General features: G+C 38.3%; 2 protein-coding genes across 3 annotated transcripts; one reads left to right on the top strand and one right to left on the bottom strand.

Annotated features, from left to right (window-relative positions):
- The first annotated feature begins 6302 nt into the window (after positions 1-6302).
- Positions 6303-14224, top strand: LOC107599069 (heterogeneous nuclear ribonucleoprotein U-like). Of its 2 annotated transcripts, none has more exons than XM_016290553.1 (13): positions 6303-6889; positions 7984-8098; positions 9795-9868; positions 9955-10094; positions 10174-10273; positions 10382-10494; positions 10580-10843; positions 11284-11403; positions 11490-11787; positions 11894-12163; positions 12252-12502; positions 13261-13359; positions 13556-14224. In XM_016290553.1, exons 1-13 carry the CDS (start codon positions 6466-6468, stop codon positions 13604-13606), a joined length of 2319 nt encoding a protein of 772 aa, XP_016146039.1. In that variant the 5' UTR covers positions 6303-6465; the 3' UTR covers positions 13607-14224. The 2 variants fall into 2 exon arrangements, with proteins under 2 accessions (XP_016146039.1, XP_016146038.1); XM_016290552.1 differs by having other exon boundaries at positions 6303-6916.
- Positions 14225-16530: 2306 nt separating this feature from the next.
- Positions 16531-18549, bottom strand: LOC107599070 (left-right determination factor 2-like). Its single transcript, XM_016290554.1, has 4 exons — positions 18244-18549; positions 17806-18049; positions 17454-17693; positions 16531-16875 (listed from the first exon to the last, which is right to left on the bottom strand). The coding sequence occupies exons 1-4, from the start codon at positions 18509-18511 to the stop codon at positions 16551-16553; spliced, it is 1077 nt and encodes a 358-aa protein (XP_016146040.1). The 5' UTR covers positions 18512-18549; the 3' UTR covers positions 16531-16550.
- Positions 18550-18825: the final 276 nt, after the last annotated feature.

The following is an 18825-nucleotide window of genomic DNA, read 5'->3' as shown; positions in this document are numbered from 1 at the left end:
CTGTGTGTGGAACTGATAATCATTCTTTCACAATCTACTAGATACAGAATACTTAATTATAAAGAAAAATAAAATAAACAAACATGAAAAAATATAGGCCTATGTATATTTATTTTCTTTTATTATATTGTCTTTCGGATGAGACGTTAAACCGAGGTCCTGACTCTCTGTGGTCATTAAAAAAAATCCCATGGCACTTCTCGTAAAGAGTAGGGGTGTTACCTCAGTGTCCTGGCCAAATTGCCCCCCTGGCCTTTGTCAATCATGGCCTCCAAATAATCCCCAACCACTTGATTGGCTCTATGACTCTCTCTCCTCTCCACCTGTATCTGGTGTGTGGTGAGCACACTGGCGCTGTTATTCTGTGGCTGCCGTCGCATCATCCAAGTGGAAGCTGCACACTGGTGGAGGTTGATGAACCATGGTGGTTAACCATGATTAAACTATGGTTGGTGTAGCAAAACCATGGTTAATTTGTGGTTACCTATAGTAACCATGTTTTTTCTTTTAATATTAAAACCATGGTTAATTTTCGTAGGGGACGTTGTGCAAATTAGCTAGCCAGCTTACATAACATTTCACAGTTACAGTAATTGTGTATTTCGCCGGCTTATTTAGGCTAATGATATCCAAAATCACAATGTTAAAATAAACAAAAATCTCACCTTTCAGAGCAGACATGGATAAACATGTCCCAGCCATGGGTCGTCACTTGTTGCTGTTCCCTTAAACATTCTATTGTGGTCTGTGTGCATTTGCAGCGCGTTTCTGTATTTGGTTGTGTTGTGAGTATTTGCAGTGCGTTTCTGTATTTGGTTGTGTTGTGAGTATATGCAGCGCGTTTCTCTATTTGGTCACGTTGTGTGTATTTGCAGCATATTTGGTTGTGTTGTGAATATTTGCAGCGTGTTTCTGTATTTGGTTGTGTTGCAAGTATTTGCAGCGAGTTTCTGTATTTGGTTGTGTTGTGAGTATATGCAGCGCGTTTCTCTATTTGGTCACGTTGTGTGTATTTGCAGCATATTTGTGTGTGTTGTGTATATTTGCAGCGTGTTTCTGTATTTGGTTGTGTTGCGAGTATTTGCAGCGCGTTTCTGTATTTGGTTGTGTTGAGAGTATTTGCAGTGCGTTTCTGTATTTGGTTGTGTTGTGAGTATATGCAGCGCGTTTCTCTATTTGGTCACGTTGTGTGTATTTGCAGCATATTTGGTTGTGTTGTGAATATTTGCAGCGTGTTTCTGTATTTGGTTGTGTTGCGAATATTTGCAGCACGTTTCTGTATTTGGTTGTGTTGCGAGTATTTGCAGCGCGTTTCTGTATTTGGTTGTGTTACAAGTATTTGCAGCGTATTTCTGTATTTGGTTGTGTTAAGAGTATTTGCAGTCCATTTCTGTATTTGGTTGTGTTTTGCGCATTTGCACCGCATTTCTGTACTTGGTTGTGTTACGAGTATTTGCAGCGCGTTTCTCTATTTGATTGTCTTGTGAGTATTTGCAGCATGTTTCTGTATTTGGTCATGTTGTGCGTATTTGCAGCGTGTTTCTGTATTTGGTTGTGTTATGAGCAATATGTTATTAAATACCGTATTGGCCCGAATATAAAACAACCCTGATTATAAGACGACCCCCCCCTTTTCCAGATGTACCTTTTGGAAAAAGGCTTTTTAAAAACCAAATCTTGTTTTTTCTCAGTAAAACACATTTTGTTTTCAATTATTTTCATATTGCATATTTTTCCTATTTTAATTTTTGTTTTGAAAGTATGGTAAAAACTGGTTAAATGTACCAACAATCACATTTAAAAAATATACACTTTTTGATATACCATTAAAATTTTTTTAAAATAACAGGTAGCCCATCTGAATTATCCATCTAATAGTAGCCTACCAAAATCTTATTAACAGTAGTAGTTAAATCTTACTGTAGTCTTCAAATCTGGATACTGTCTTACATTTTAAAATCAAAGGGAGTTTGGTCCCATCAGGCTCATGCAGCTGTAAGGTTTTCTTTTTCTTTTGTTTTACTCGCGATCTTTACAACAGGCATTACATTACGTATTTCATGGAACACTCGTTTTATGCGTATTTGGCGCCACCTATTGTTGTGGGTGTATTATTGACATGTCAAAGTCTAGACCCTGAATATAAGACGACCGCGTTTTTTCAGATGTATTTCCAAGAAAAAAACATTGTGTTATATTTGGGTCAATACGGTACATAAAAAATAAAATAAAAAATTGGCCCACCTTTTGAGACATTGAATTGTTTCCTTTGCATGAGGACAGGGGCCACAGGGCCTCCAAATGTTGACGTCCTTTAATCCAGCAATCCGGTGCTGCATTGATGGGGCTTTGATGGGGGTCTGAGACAACAGATCGGTGGCTTGAGGTTCTGGGGAGCGTTTGTGAGCCTGAGTCTAGGCTTGTGGATGGGATGTTGGCAGTGGTAGGTGGAGCCCATATGGCCCGGTCCTGGGTGAGGATCGTGCGGATAGCCTCCTGCTTCAGCTGGCTAAAGTGAGTGGAGCAGACGCCACAGCGTCCGTCCACGTTGCCCCAGGCTTCTACAGTACTAGCAGGTGGTTTCATGCTCTCATAAAGATGAATGAAAACTTTGGGATCCTGAGGCAGAGAAAAAGAGATGTTGTTGGTGACAGTTAACTCATCAGAACATATCAGAAACTGTAATCATACTGTAATTATAATCACATATATTTATACTTAAAGAAAATTTAAAATATATTAATATTTTAACATGATTTTAAAACCACAAACCCCTTTGGTGTCATGATAAATAATCCCCACTTTTATTTTAGTATAATTGCCATCATTAATATTTTGATTCAGTTTTGATTTTTATATTTTCCATTTCATTTTAATATCAGTTAAAGTACTGTATATATAGTTTTTATTAATTTTATTTTTAGTACACCAATAAGTGAAACTAAATTACAATGAGTTATGTTGCCTTGGTAACTAGCTAAAATAAAATGTTTTATATTTATTTTTATTTCAGTCAGCGTTTATTTTAATTCAAGTAACAAAATAATTTTTTTATGGTTTTAATTTTAGTTTCAGTTTTAGTTTACTATAATAACCCTGATAATCCCATCCTATCTTTATCTTAAAGGGGTCATATGATGCCATTTTAAAGATAATTATTTTGTGTATTTGGTGTAACAGAATATGTTGACATGCTTTAATGTTCAAAAAACACATTATTTTTCAAATACTGTACATTATTGTAGGTCCTATATGCCCTGCCTCTCTCAAACGTGTCGTTTTCAACAAAGCCCCCTCCTTTGACAAGCGCAGTCTGCTCTGATTGGCCAGCTGACCCAGTGCATTGTGATTGGCCGAACACCACAAGCATGCGTCAGAAATGTAACGCCCCTTACCATAATCGCAAGCTTCAGCTTTCAAAGTAAATATCAAGACAGTTAATAATGTCGTTAATTTTACCATCAGTTCAAGCCTGAAAGGGCAACAGAGTCGCGTGACAGACACAGTATTTCCTCAGCAACCAGCACGGATCAGCTCCAGCCATGACAAAGCAGATATCTCCTCTTTTGGAAGGCCAAACAAAGTAGTTTCGCTTTCACGACGAAGCACACAGCGTCTTTACGACATGGTGGCAGAAACAACAAAACTACAGTGAGAATAAAAGTTATGCATTCTTTCTTTGCATGAACACTTGGGCGGCGTTATGCAAATCTTCCCACATAGTGAGGTAGATATGTGGGGGCGTGTTAGAACGAGCTGTTTTAGGTAGGCGTGGTTGACTCTTAATTTTTATAAAGAATATCTCTTTGGATTTGAGACTTTAGTCTTTGCAACTTTACAGATCTTCTTTATGCACCAAGAGCTTGTAACACTCCAAAGAGAAAGGAAAACTTGAAATCGCATCATATGACCCCTTTAAATAAAGTAATTGCTGTCTTTAATATATTAAGAGATTTTGAGTTAACTAGAAAAAAAGTAGTTCTCCACTAATCTGTTTCTTCCACCACCAAATACTGAGACACATGGCAACCGCAAATGCATCTGTGTCCCAGCTGATCACATTATAGTGTCATTTACTTTATTGTTCTCAGTAGGAACTGAGTTTTCATATCCCACCCATTATATTCCAGTGTAATCAAGGCTAGACGAGTGTCACATGAATCACAGACCAACTGCAAAAGCTAATCGATTTAAATTCGTTTCAGGGGAAGGGAAATAAACATGCGCCTCATATGTAATTGAAATATGAGACAGGCTCTTACTGATGGGGTGGACACGCATGCAGCAGCTGAATTTGTTTGCAGCTCTAAATGCATAGAAATGCACGATAATCTTTCCTAAATGTATGCAAATTGATGATATAAAGAATACACTTACTTTGGTATAAAGATTTCCGTCAATTACTTGTTTTAACGCTTCCATTTTGAAGACATTGAAATGAGAGATGCACTTTTTGCACAAATGTCCTGTGTCGAATAACGTCTCTCTTTTCGTCCCAGTGGACTTGATGGAGTTGTATTCAGGGGGGTAAACGTTTAACGATTCTTTGGACCATTTTGACCGTAGAAGAGAGTTAGTGAGGGGTGTAGGGAGGGAGCCCGCGAACCCTGTCCAAGGTGCTGCATGGGAATCATCTGCTGAAGAGCCAGCGCCTTCGGGCGGAAGACGCTCCTTCTGCGCTGCGTGACCCTTGAACACGGGACCCATTTGAACGTTGGTCATCTGTAAATAAATATATATACACGTAGAAATTACTTGTAGTTAATATTCAACTCAATATGAATCATATTTAGTCATAATGGAAAACAGCTGACCTAACAAATGATGCATATTACTTACAGTCCTATAGAAGTAGTCACCTACTTACCATGAACCGCTCACTGCCTGTTGTTTCACTGTATCCTGTTTGATTCTTCATATTCTGAATAAACAGAGGTTCAATCAAATTCTCAACGCGTCCTCCACAAGAAGTTTCCATTAATAAAAAAAAAAGCTGACTTCACTTGGAAAGTCCTCGTGGCACATGCAGTGATTTCGTTCTTTATGTTCTTGGAGAACTTGGTGATCCGGTGAGTAAAAGTTAATATTTGATTTCTGTTTACGCAAAAAGTCCTTGAATTAAATAATTCCTCGCGAGCCGTTCTGTAAGTTGCCGTTGTTTTTAATGGCCATTATTAAGTTTTAGCTTTCTTTAGGGAAACTGTGCAAGCAAGGTATATACGATAAAAAAAGCTTTTCAAATTCATCCTTGGGTTGTTGTTGCATTATGTCTTCATCTTTTTTGTTCTCCGTTACAGTACCACCCACTTGTCATTGCTCTAAGGAATTGAGATCAGAAACACACTGCTGTGGTTACCGTATGGTGAACTCGATCATGAGATAGCGCCACCCATCGACTAACATTTACATCTGCAAACGGTAGTGCTGCCCACATGCGGGTTTATTCCAAGTCACTGCAAAGATTGAAAATGAGTGTTTTTAGTGTATTTGTATCATCAATACAATACATTTTAATGACTGTGTGTGATGAAAAATGATAGTTGTGTAGCTATTAGGATGTGTTGTGAATTCTGAGATAAAATACTTTTCTGTTTTGTTAAAGGTGCATAAATCACTACCAAAATTAAAGGGGTCATATGGTGCGATTTCAAGTTTTCCTTTCTCTTTGGAGTGTTACAAGCTCTTGGTGCATAAAGAAGATCTGTAAAGTTGCAAAGACTAAAGTATCAAATCCAAAGAGATATTCTTTATAAAAGTTAAGAGTCAGCCACACCTACCTAAAACGGCTCGTTCTAACACGCCCCCACATATCTACGTCAACGTCACGATGTGGGAAGATTTGCATAACGCTGCCCAAATGTTCACGCAAATTAATTGTCGAAAAACTATTGATTGTCATACATGCAGCATCATATTTGAACATATATATGACTATAGTATTCAACTAAACACTTTTATTTTACCTTTTTTACTTATTTTTTTTTTTTGCATAGCCAACAATTATTTATTTGAAGTAATTCCCAGTTAAAAGAACAGGTAGGTTTAACAGGTTTACCTAGGTAAACATTGAGAGGCTTATGATAAGGCATTTTATAAAAATACAATTCATAAGAGTGACATTTAGAAAGGTCATTATATCGTTTATATGTGTATGGGTGCTCATTAAAGGATTTCACAATGCCAGTAAATCATCTTGAATTCACGAGCGAAAATGAATAGACTCTGTGGTCGTAAGCGTCTAGGAGGGTCATTACGGTTGAACACGCCCATTTTCCTCGATGCTGTTGCATTGGGAGGGGTCTAGCACCCAAGGCGCCATTGAATTGTTTTGCCGGTGGACGCAGAATCACCGCGGCTGTGCGCAATTCAGAGAAGCAAAGCGGCCGTCGGCTCTCCCTGGATTGCAATATTCTAACGATCGAATCTTTTAGTTTTTTTATAGTCCATCTACACTAAAACGACAACATGAGCGAAATCAACGTAAAAAAGCTTAAGGTGAACGAGTTGAAGGACGAGCTGAAGAAGCGCCAGCTTTCAGACAAGGGATTGAAGGCCGAGCTTATGGAGCGGCTGCAGGCCGCGCTCGATGCAGAGGCCCAGGCCGAAGAGGAAAAACCTGCCGCGGCAGAAGCAACAGAAGAAAACGAGGCCGAGGGAAACGGTGTTGCAGTCGAAAAAAAAGACATGGGTGAAGAAGAGCCGGAGGCCGAGGAGCAAAATGGAGACGGGGGCGATGCCGCTGTTGTGGGTGATGGTCAGGACGATGAAATGGGCGAAGAGGAGGAGGATGGGGACGCCGGCGTGGAAATGGACAAAGCCCTCGATGGAGAAGAGGAGGAGGAGGACGACGAAGACGACGAGATCATAGACAGAATCGACGATGAAGATGGTGAGCCTGAATCTCATCCATTAGCGGGTGAGTTTTTTTGTGTTGAAACGCCGGGAGTATCGTGTTCACGTGGGCTTTGAAGCCGGTGAGATCATCGTTTAGCAGAGGTGGCTAACGGCTAACCGGTGGCTATTGTGTAGGTAGCTAACGTGCTAATCCGGTCGTTTACGCGCTAGTTTGTGGTTTAGAGTTTAAATTGAGTTGGTGAGTTTAGGATTTTGAGGGTTTCTATGTTTTAAGCCGTGTTAGCAAAGCTAGTCTAATCACCCGCGCGAGCCTTTTGTCTTTAGGAGTTTGTTGCTATTGTTTATATTTTGATACGGTTAAAGGTATATTTTAAACTCTAATCTACAATTGACGGCTTTCTATGCTTTATCACGTTGTTTTGGTCGGTTTAGCTAGTTTCAGAAACCGCGATTTGTCTGGCGAGAGAATGGCCTCGCTGCATGCTATGAGGCGGCTCGCCCTCGTGTGGACGTTGCTATGCAGAAAACCTTACGGCAGACAATGAACAAGTGCGGGGTATAGTGAAATTAATGCATTCTCAGCGGGTGATCGGGTTAGGAGTAAATTAGAAAAATTAGAAAAAAGCATCGAAAGAAAGGGACTTATAAGTTATTAGTTTCGGTTCAGGTTGCTAGAAGGCGCCATCTACTTCCGTACAAGGTCAGTTCAGGATACTACGTGTTGACGGTGTTCGCCGGTTATTTGTTGTCAAAGATGTGAGCATTGGCTGGTAAGCCAGCTACAGTGTGTATATATATATATATATATATATATAAAACACGTATTGTTTTTTTAACTGTGAATGCATTACATTTTAGAGAAAAGCACATTAAAACACAATTAAACAAAAGTAATTGCACCCACCCTCGTTTTTGTCTGGTCTGGTTTATGCAGTCAGATCAGTGCTTGCATTTTAAATCCTGAATGCCATAATGACATAACCAAGAAAAATATTCTGTCTGATCAGAGGTGGTCGGTTCATTTTGTAACTCTGGTTGAGTCCGAGCACTCCTGTCGTGTGGGCCACCCTTAAAACCCAAGGTCCAACACGTCCGGGCATTTCATTACTGTTTGTTTTATTTTCAAAGGGGATGCGGACAAAGACATCAGTGCTGATCAGAAGAATAAGAAGGGTGTTAAGAGACGCCGGGAGGAACATGGAAGGGGCTACTTTGAATTTATTGAAGAAAGCAAATACAGCCGGTAAGGATGGGAGCAATGGCCTTCATTATCCCCGAAGTGCCACTTTTAATATATATATATATATTATATATTGGCTTTAAGTGCCAATGCCTTACCTAGAAAAATACAACCCTCATCTACCTCTTAACTAATATAAAACTTTATTGAGGGTCATTCCTGGCTAATACAAAACGCCTTACCTTCAGTAAGATCATGAAACTACACTTCAGAGAGTGCTCTGATGGAAAAACAGTATATGTTGTTGTTAAACACACTCACACTGTTGTTAGGCTGACTGCGCGTGTGGCGAATCAGGCAGCGAACAAAGCAATCACGATAGCACGAGATGCGACTTCTGTCATGGCAGGGGAGGGCCAGTGACGTAGAGTTTATATCGCAAAGTGTATCATGGCGTAATGGGGCGGTTAAGTAATGGTAATGAAGCAAATTGTTGTTTAAATCTTCATACGTTCCTTCGTCGTTTGTATTTTTATTTATTTTTTTTTTTTTTTTTTTTTTTTTTTTTTTTTTTCTTGAGTTCCCCCCCTTTTCTTTGTATAATTCTTAAAAGTTAAATGTTATATTTTGCTGTTTATTTTTATATTGTAGCAATGCATTTTTGTGTATTTAGAAAAACTATAAGGAATTGTAATAACTTTTCCTTTAAAAGTCTGTTTCATTCATGGTCAGCAGGTAAGTACAAACATTTGCAGTTTTTAACATTGCATAAAGAAAAGGAAATATGTTTACATCTATAATGCATGTTCTTTCTCCAAGTGTGTGGGGCTCAATTGCTGATTGAATACATTTATACATTTTCTGGCTTTTGTGCTGCTCACCTATAGTGAACCAGTGTTTGGATTAAAAAAATGTCTCAGTCTGCTTATATTCTTTTAGAACATGGAACAAAAATTTATATATTTTTTTTAATGTATTGGAATTCCAAATGGAGGATCTCAAACATGAAAGTCCCCAAGTATTATTTGAACTAAAGAAATTGTAGCAATATCTGTACCAGTTAGTAATGATGTTGATTGACTGGTTTATTGACGGGATGTCCCGGGCAGGGTCGTCACTTGAATTAATGTGGCTGACGGAACATTATAATGGTGGCAACCCCCATACACTTGTAAAGACTTGTTTAATGGCCCCCCTCATTACAGGGCGTGAGATGACATCTGTGACATGCTGTTGGTTACTTCAGAAAACAATTTGACAAGATTAAACCTCCAGATGTCCCTAAAAACTATTGTTGAGAGTTTGTGCTGTATATAGAAAATTATAACTATAACTGATTGTAGAGTCTGTATAAGCAAGAATAGGCCAAAACAGCTGTGAGAACTTAAGATTCCAGAAAGATCTGCATGAAGATATAAATATATAAATACCCTGAGACCTTTTTAGACTATGACCCAATAAATTGGAAAGGGCAACAGTTTCTTCATAGCGCTACATTGATGCTTTCTGTGTCACCAAGTTTTCTTCCAGGCTTCATCGTGGGGTAAACTGGTAAGCAATGATGGCAAATTTTGCATTCACAATTGTGAATTCACAAAACAGTATAAGATGTTTTGAGCAGCCATTGTAAGGTAATGTAAATCAACTGTTGATGCTGCTGTGGCTATGAGGAAGGACCTCACCTGGACATGGGAAGCATGCCAGTCCATCACAGTCCTGATTCACTCATGGCATTAATGGCTTATTAACTCTATTTCAGGTCCAAGTCTCCCCTGCCACCTTTGGAGGAAGAAGATGAAGAGTTTGATGACACCCTGGTCTGCCTGGATCCCTGTGAGTGCTTTATATGTTAAGAAGCACGATGACCGATCAAGTTTCTCTTGAACTAACAAACTTATTTATTCACAATGTTTCCGTAGACAATTGTGACCTTAATTTCAAAGTCTCCCGGGACAGATACAGCACCTCCTCTCTTACCATGGAGAGTTTCGCTTACCTTTGGGCAGGTGGCCGTGCCTCCTATGGCATAAACAAAGGCAAAGCCTGCTTTGAAATGAAGGTGAGTACTGCAGCATGTTTATGCAAACTGATGAGAAAGTGATGAATTTTGAATCATTATTTATCTCCTGCATTTGCAGATCTCTGAGAAAATCCCAGTTAAGCATTTAAACAGCAAAAACATGGACTTCCACGATGTCCATGTTGGCTGGTCCCTGGCAAATGGAAGTCTTTTGCTGGGTAAGTGCAGCCAGTTAATATTAACATGCATCTATGTAGCCACAATGTATGACTGCACAGCCCTATTTCATCTTCTGATAATTAATATATGGCTTATTACTGTTTTAGGTGAGGAGGAGCATTCCTACTCTTATTCGAGCAAAGGGAAGAAGACTTCAGACTGTGTGACCGAAGACTATGGGGAGAATTTAGATGAAAATGATGTCGTCGGCTGTTTCATTGTAAGTCGTTCACATCACTCTCACACAATATTTGTATTTTTCCCTTTTAGTTTGCATATTCTAATTTTTCCTTTATCTTGCATAGAATTTTGAAGCTGATGAAGTGGAGATTTCCTACTCCAAAAACGGCAAGGACCTTGGTGTGGCTTTCAAGGTCAATAAAGAGTCCTTGGCCGGACAAACTCTGTTCCCCCATGTTCTTTGCCACAACTGTGCGGTTGAGTTCAATTTCGGTCAGAGTGAGACACCATTATTCCCTCAGGAGGAGGGCTTCACCTTCCTGCAGCAAATTCCTGTGGATGTGCGTATCAGAGGACCTAAGGGACCTGAGACCAAGAAAGATTGCGAGGTACTTTTTTGTTTTTTTACTGTTTATAAATCTTGAAACATGAATATACACTATCGTTCAAGAGGTTTTTTTATAGAATGTTAAATTTATAATCTTACAAAGGATTTCTATTTCAAATAAATGCTGTTCTTTTTAACTTTCTATTCAACAGGGAACGCTAAAAAACAGTTTCCACAAAGATATTAAGTAGACCAACTGTTTTCAACATTGACACCACATTTAGATTTTAAATTATATTAAAATAGAAATTGTATAATCAAATAAATGCAGCCTTGCTTGGCATGAGACTTCATTTAAAAAATGTTATGGCCCCCAAACTTTTGAACGAAAATAAGTTATCTATAACCGTTCACGACACATTTGAAACAACATGAAAATGGTTATTTATTTATTTTTATTTTTTGCATGCATTGACATGATTGTGATCACTATGTTTCAAGGTGATCGTCATGGTCGGCCTTCCTGGATCTGGAAAAACGGCTTGGGTAAATAAACATGTTGAAGAGAACCCTGGAAAGTACAATGTCCTCGGCACCAACGCCATCTTGGAGAAGATGATGGTGAGAAACATTCTTCTTAAAAACTTTTTATCTTGTCTGTCTTAATCTATCTTATTTTCTTGTCTAATAATTTTTTGGACTTGCAGATTGGCAGCATGAAGAGGCAAAACAAAGACACAGCGAAACTCTCAGCCATCTCTCAGCGTGCTCCTTTGTTCCTGGGCAAGTTTATTGAAATTGCCGCCCGCAAAAAGAGAAACTACATATTGGATCAGACGAACGTGTCTGCACCAGCCCAGAGAAGGAAGATGTGTCTGTTTGCTGGCTTCCAACGCAAAGCTGTAGTGGTCTTCCCCACTGAAGAGGCCTTCAAGGAGAGAACACAGAAGAAAGCAGAAACCGATGGCAAAGATGTACCTGAGCATGCCGTTCTGAAAATGAAAGGTAAGACATGATGTCATTTCACCACTGCACCTCTAGATTTCCTTGCCGTCCAAAACTGCATAGTTTAAATTACAAAGGATTACAAAAGTTTGTTTTTTACCTACAGGTATCTACACGTTGCCAGAGGTAGGAAACTGCTTCTCCGAGGTCACCTTTGTGGAACTGCAGAAGGAGGAGGCCGTCAAGCTCTTGGAGCAGTACAAGGAAGAGAGTAAGAGTGCTTTGCCACCTGAAAAGAAACCCAACCAAGGCACCGTGACCCCCAAAAAGGGAGGTGGACGAGGCAAAGGGCCTAAGAACCAGTTCGGTAGGGGTGGTGGTCCAGGCCCACGTGGAGGCAGAGGTGGATTCCAGGCCCGTGGAAACTTCAGAGGATGTAAGTCGCTTTTTATTTTTGAATTTTTTGTGAACTGTCATGTTAAATTTACATTGAGAATTTAAACCTCATATTTCCTCCCTTTTAGTACCAGGACCACCTCGTGGTTTTAATCGTCACCCACGTGGCTACATGCCACCGCCACCACCTGCCTTCCGAGGAAGGTTCCATAGCCGAGGTGGAGCCGGTGGGATGCACAGCCGGGGAATGGTCCCCAGGGGTGGGCACATGAGAGGCGGCAGAGGTGGAGCAATGGGCCGCGGAGGGCCTGCAAACAGAGGTAACATGCACCGCGGCGGTGGACAAGGCAGACCCAATAACAGAGGACACTTCCAGCAGGTTAGTATGTCTTTTGTGACTACACTACTGTTGAAAGGGTTGGGGTTGGTACGATTTTTTTTTTAATGCTTTTGAAAAGTGTCTTCTACCTACAAGACTACATTTATTTGATCAAAAATACAGTAAAAACAGTAATATTGCGCAATTATTAACATTTAAAATACATATTTTTTTTTAAAATGCAATTTATTCCTGTGATGGTAAAGCCAGTTTTCAGTGTCACTTGATCCTTCAGAAGTCAATATGCTGATTTTGGCTTGTAATAAACATTTCTTATCAATCTAGAAAACATTACTAGAAGGTATGGAAACTTGTTTTTGCCTTTTTAATGCTTTTGAAAAGTGTCTTCTACCTACAAGACTACATTTATTTGATCAAAAATACAGTAAAAACAGTAATATTGCGCAATTATTAACATTTAAAATATATATTTTTTTTTAAAATGCAATTTATTCCTGTGATGGTAAAGCCAGTTTTCAGTGTCACTTGATCCTTCAGAAGTCAATATGCTGATTTTGGCTTGTAATAAACATTTCTTATCAATCTAGAAAACATTACTAGAAGGTATGGAAACTTGTTTTTGCTATGGGATAAAACATTTTTTAAAACGTTGTTGCGACTTGCTATTCTAAGAAAAGTCTAAATTGTGAGATGTCACAACAGAAAAAAAACTCTTGCTGACCCCAAACTGCTGAATGGTAGTGAAACCTCAATTTGACTTTGACTTGGAGAGTAATTTTGGATTTTCACATTGTTAGAAGTTCCGTGGCAGAGGAGGCCATCAGCAGAATCGTGGTGGTTTTGGCAACAAAAACGGATCTTTTGCCCAAGCCTTCAACCAGAGTTGGCAACAAGGGGTAAGTACAGCTATTATATGTCCGATTGAGAAAGCTAATATTTAATAGGGTCACAGATAAGCCATACATTGTATAAACTTCCAATGAGAAATCTAACTTATTCAAAATTTTTCGATTGGCTGTGATTTCCAAAGTATTATATAATGAAATCAAATTGTAGTCCATCTGACTGATGAAACTTTCTTTGACCCTTTAGTTCTGGAACCAGAAGCCATGGAATCAACAGTACCACCCAGGATATTACTAAATGCGCATTTGTATTAAAGACTCATGGCCTCTTGTGCACTGGAATGCACAGCCACTGAATAACCATCCACTTTTATGGTCCTTGTTTATTATAATTTTTTAAAGGAAGTCCATTTTTAAATAAGAGAAGCAAGTGGCAAACAAACATTCCGCCTACTGAGGTGAACAGTCTACGTTCTACATAGATGTGTGCTTGCTTCACTCTTAGATTTTTGTAAAATGTATTTCCTCCCCCTTTTATTTTGTATCACAGCTTTGATATATTGTTATATCAGGAATCCCCGCATTTGTCTTGTGCGAGGGATGCTTTGAATTTCAGGGTTGTGAATTTTATTCTGTAAAATGTAATTTTTACTCCATGTAAATTATTATTTTTCAGGGTTTTTTTTTTTTGTGTGTAAGAGTTAGTGTTTAAGAATCCCTGTGAACCTGAATCTTTTAGAATCTTTTGTCAATAATCATTCATAATTACGCAGCATCTCTGCCCTTCATGTTCAGTGGAGGAGTGAAAATATTGTCCTCGATTTACTTCTTATAGATTCATGTTTTTCTTTGTTAGCCCAGACTGTAACAGTTACATCATATGTTTGCAATAAATGATGTGCTTGCTTTTCTATGACCTTTTATGGCTTTTGACTGATATCTTGAACAATCCATTTCAAAGAGCCTTTGAATGTCAATCAGATTTGTCTCTTAATTCAGCACCATCAGACTCTACTTTATTGTCTTCATCTTGTAGGGCGTACGCTGGAAAGATTTTAAATCAATTTAGCCAGTTCGATTTATAATGTTTCTTTTGCACTGCATAATTTTACGCATTTGTGTCATCTAAGAAACCAAGAGAAGCCACAATGAAACATGTACATTCATCTGAATTTAAGCACTTGATTGTGCTTATTAGTTGACACAATTCAACAAAGCTGTCGATTTATAACTCCATAACGACTGTGCACTAAACTTACTAGTATGGTTCATTCTAAGTAACATTTTATAGCAACACTTTTTAAAATGGCTTTGCGAAATATTTAATGCAAACGATATTATTTTATCGCTTTAACCGCTATGTTGATCTATGTAATAATGCAACTAACCTATTTTTGGTGTATATTAAAATTACATTATACAACGATATTTAGACCATTTTACAACAGGAAATGTCCTAAAAAGTTTCCTTTGGGATTAATTTGTCAAATGGTGGCCTTGACAACTGTTTTAGATCTAACAGCCAGCAAATAAGCAAGTTCTTTTATATGTTAAATTCTCAAATGCATTACTAATGTTACATGGAGAGAGCTGTGAAATACTGTAGAGTTGACTGGATTTACTAACTGATATGGATTTTCTCGAATTACATAACCTGCTTTTTGATACTCCTCTTTGAAACCACATTAATATCACATACAGCCCATAATCCCATCAGTGAGACATCCTGATTTTCATCAAGCCAGGCCCTTGATTTGTTTGAATGAATCTATTTCTTATAAAGCGCCAAATGGCCAAAGAAAAAGGGCAGCTATTTTTGACTTAAAATTGGTGTATTTTATCATGATGTAATAGTTTAAGTGGAATATTTGAACTATATACCATTTAAATTGATGTAAAAGTAACTTATTTCAGGAAGTATTGTTTTTTTTTCTTTGTCTTTAGTTTTTTTTTCTGTAAATGATTTCCTATGGGATGAGATAATGACCCTGTCCTTTAATAGAATAAGTGGTTTTTAACTGAATAGCATGGCATGAGAGATTTGTGATGATACTGTTTTACTACACAGACACTGCTTGTGCAAAATACGCTATTTTGAGGATAAAAAATATCTTTACTAAACTGTACTAAAAATGTGGCATTGTGTGTTCTTGAGATGGCAGGTGGTACGGTGTTTGTATTTTGGCTTTGATTTTTCAGCGATGAATGTTAAAAGTGTTTCATAATGTAAGGAAATGTGTCATTTAATAATGTAATAAACCTCTGAGATAAATCATTGTGTTTTCTCACTGAATTGTTCTCTAAATGCAAAATATTTCCATAATATAACTTCGTATAGTTACAATTGAAACTGTATAATAACAGTTTAATATATATATTTTTTGGATAGTTCACCCAAAAAGGAAATTTTTGCCATCATTCACCCTCAAGTTGTTCCAAACCTGTGTGAATGTTGCTGGTCCCCACTGACTTCCACAGTATTTTTTTCCCCACACTATGAAAGTCAATGGCTACCAGCAACTGTCTGGTTACCAACATTCTTCAAAATATATTTTGTGTTCAACAGAAGAGAAACTCATACAAGTTTGGAACAACTTGAGGGCAAGTAAATTACCATTTTTATTTTGGTGAACTATCCCTTTAAAAACAGTTATTAATACAGTACATTCTGCTGTCATGAAATAAATGAGTAGAGAAATTAAAAGGACACCAAGGTCTGATTGGAGAACTGGTATTTGTATATTTACCACAATTTTTTTTGTAAAATCGCAATGTCCTTTGTATCAGAACCATTTGCACTGTTAGGTAAGTCATGTTTAAAGAAGGATCTTGACACTTCACTTAAACTCTACAAATTGTTTTGTTTAATAAGTGATTATTTGTGTGTGTGTGTGTGCAAAAACATAACTGCAGTGTGTACTTATGTCTGGGCTCCATGTGGCCATTTGCAAATACTGGAATATGCAAATATTTATTTGGCTGACTGAGAAAATCAGTGAATGAGTAGAGAAAATTTCAATGAAAAATAGTTTAATTTATATTCAGTCAAATATAACAATCTTTTCACTTCATACAGCATCATATACAAATGCAAAAATAAATGCATATCAATTTAGCAATATTTACAAATCTATACAAAGTGCTTGAGCTATCTCAAAAAGGGTTAAGTTGACAACACCCTTTCTTAGCCTAATAGCTTTTAAGTACATTTCGTCACGTGGCCGATGGCAAATGGCATATATTCATACAACTGAAATATTATCCATTGCGCATCCACACTTTTCTACAATCATATTTGGGAATTCGGCTACCTCAATTTCAGTATAATCTCCCTTTTTTACTAAATACATCATCGGTAGCGGCGCGCTCTCCACAACCGCGCACTTCCTCTCTCCGAAACCGTAGTTACGCTTGGGCTGCCGGCAGCCGCCGTTGCACCGGAACGCCTGATACCCGGATGGTTCGATGATCCAGTACTGGGTCCAAGTCAAGGCTCGGAAATTGATGAAGTATTTTTCCCTGCAGCACATTTGACTGTCTTTGTTGGCTTCACAGTCTCCGCTAGACCTGCAACGTAAAGAATAAAAGAATATTAACACATTGTACATATTTTTGGGAAATTCCTTCCCGTAACACTTTACACCACGGAGCCCATATTACACAAAAATCACATTAAAATGTATTTAAAAAATAAATTTTTTTTTTATAAATTCCACAAAAATTATTATTATTATTTTTTTACATATAGCTATAAAATATATTTTTTTAAGTTTAAACAAATACATAATTATATTATATATATTATAATAAAGTAATTATGTGTATAATGTGCCATATTTACAAAAATTATCAGTAAAATTTAATCATATGTAAAATTTAATAAGGCTAAGTAGATAGGCCTAAATATACATGTGTACTACAGACAGATCAACTTTTTTGTAAATGTGGCAAATTGTGCATATAAATAGGCTACTTTAAAAAGTTACGCTGCATTATTTGAATATATTTAACTTAATATATTCAAGACTTTTTTTCACAGTTTATAATACAAGGTAGGCCTATAGCCTAGTCTCCAGTAAGAAATCTCAAATGAAGTTAATAATGTTTATTAGCATAATGCTGCTTTGAGATGAAGCCACGCTTACCCAAACTCCTCGAGGTTGAGGGTGTAAAGAACAAGCTCAGGTTTTCCCAGAGTGTTGTCGTTTGGATCTTGAGTTGTGAAACGGACACACTTGGCCATCTCTGCCGCGTAACTGCCGGGGCTCTCGCCCTCGATCCACACCTCAAGGTGCATGGGCATCTCCATTCGCCTCTTCGACCAATAGTGCACCGCCTGGGTCACATCAAAGCTCTTCCAGCCGGTTTCATGAATGGGAATCAACCTGAGGAGGTAATGATTGTGACAATTAGCATGCTTGTTCCTTAACGCCAATCAGCAGTGGAATTAGCATAATGAAGAAAGAATAATGACTGTCTGTGGCCGTCTCTGCTTACCTGGAATCCACTAGTGAAGTTCGGTTTGACCCGTCTTCCAGAGGTTCCACCCAGTAGATGCTCACCCGGGCGTTGTTGACGGGTCTGTGGCCCTTTCTCTCTGGTATGGAGCGCTTGTGTGGGGCTTTCTTGAACAGTTTCAGTTCTGCCATGGTCACTTCACTGTTCTCCGGAATCCTTGATGTCATCTCAAACACCACGCGTTGACGTGTCGTGTCAGAATATACAAATTCACCAGAGATGTCTGGAATAGACGAGAGCGATTTGTAACCAACTATATTTACATTTTGCTTATTTAAAATTAATTTGTGAATATAGCAGCATTAGTTGTTCATTTCTATGGCACACTTGTTGTAGCCTACTAAATTATAGTATATAATTTATAATTAATTTATAATTTCATATCATGTGCATTTCCATTTTGCGTATTAATCTTACCTGCATTGCCAGGGATTCCCCTCAGAATGCCGGCTAAACTGGGAAGCGAGCGGCGTCTTCTTGCGTGGTGCAGTTTCAGCATGGAAATATATTTGTTCTTAATGTGCGTTGGAATCACAAGGCTCTCCAGATCCCTCTTGTGAATTTTCGGAACTTCACTAAGTCCCAGTTTCTTCAGCAGAGCGTCTTTCATGTCTTCGTTGGTGAAACCCCTCACCATTGCGAAAAGTGCTGCGCAAAGGAAGCACGCGGCACGGATTGAGGACATCTTCCACGTGAAGGTGCTGGAGAGGTTCTGACTCTGTGCTGCTGTTCTCGGGCTGAGATGACTCTGCTTTGACAGCGGCCCGTCCTTATATGCGCCCATGAGACCCCCAGTTGTTCGCACTTTGACAAAGGGGTGGTGACTGACATCAGAGGGAAGGTGATACATGAAAGCCATGATTCATCGGAGAAATTAACGCAAAATGTACAGCTTAAACAAGAATAAGAATTCAAATAACCTCTTTTCATTGAAATAGAATAAGATCTAGATAGATAGATAGATAGATAGATAGATAGATAGATAGATAGATAGATAGA

Source organism: Sinocyclocheilus grahami, unplaced genomic scaffold (assembly GCF_001515645.1).
Source record: "Sinocyclocheilus grahami isolate Dianchi unplaced genomic scaffold, SAMN03320097.WGS_v1.1 scaffold260.1, whole genome shotgun sequence".
NCBI classification, from domain to species: domain Eukaryota; kingdom Metazoa; phylum Chordata; class Actinopteri; order Cypriniformes; family Cyprinidae; genus Sinocyclocheilus; species Sinocyclocheilus grahami.
This window is presented reverse-complemented; position numbering and strand designations above follow the sequence as displayed.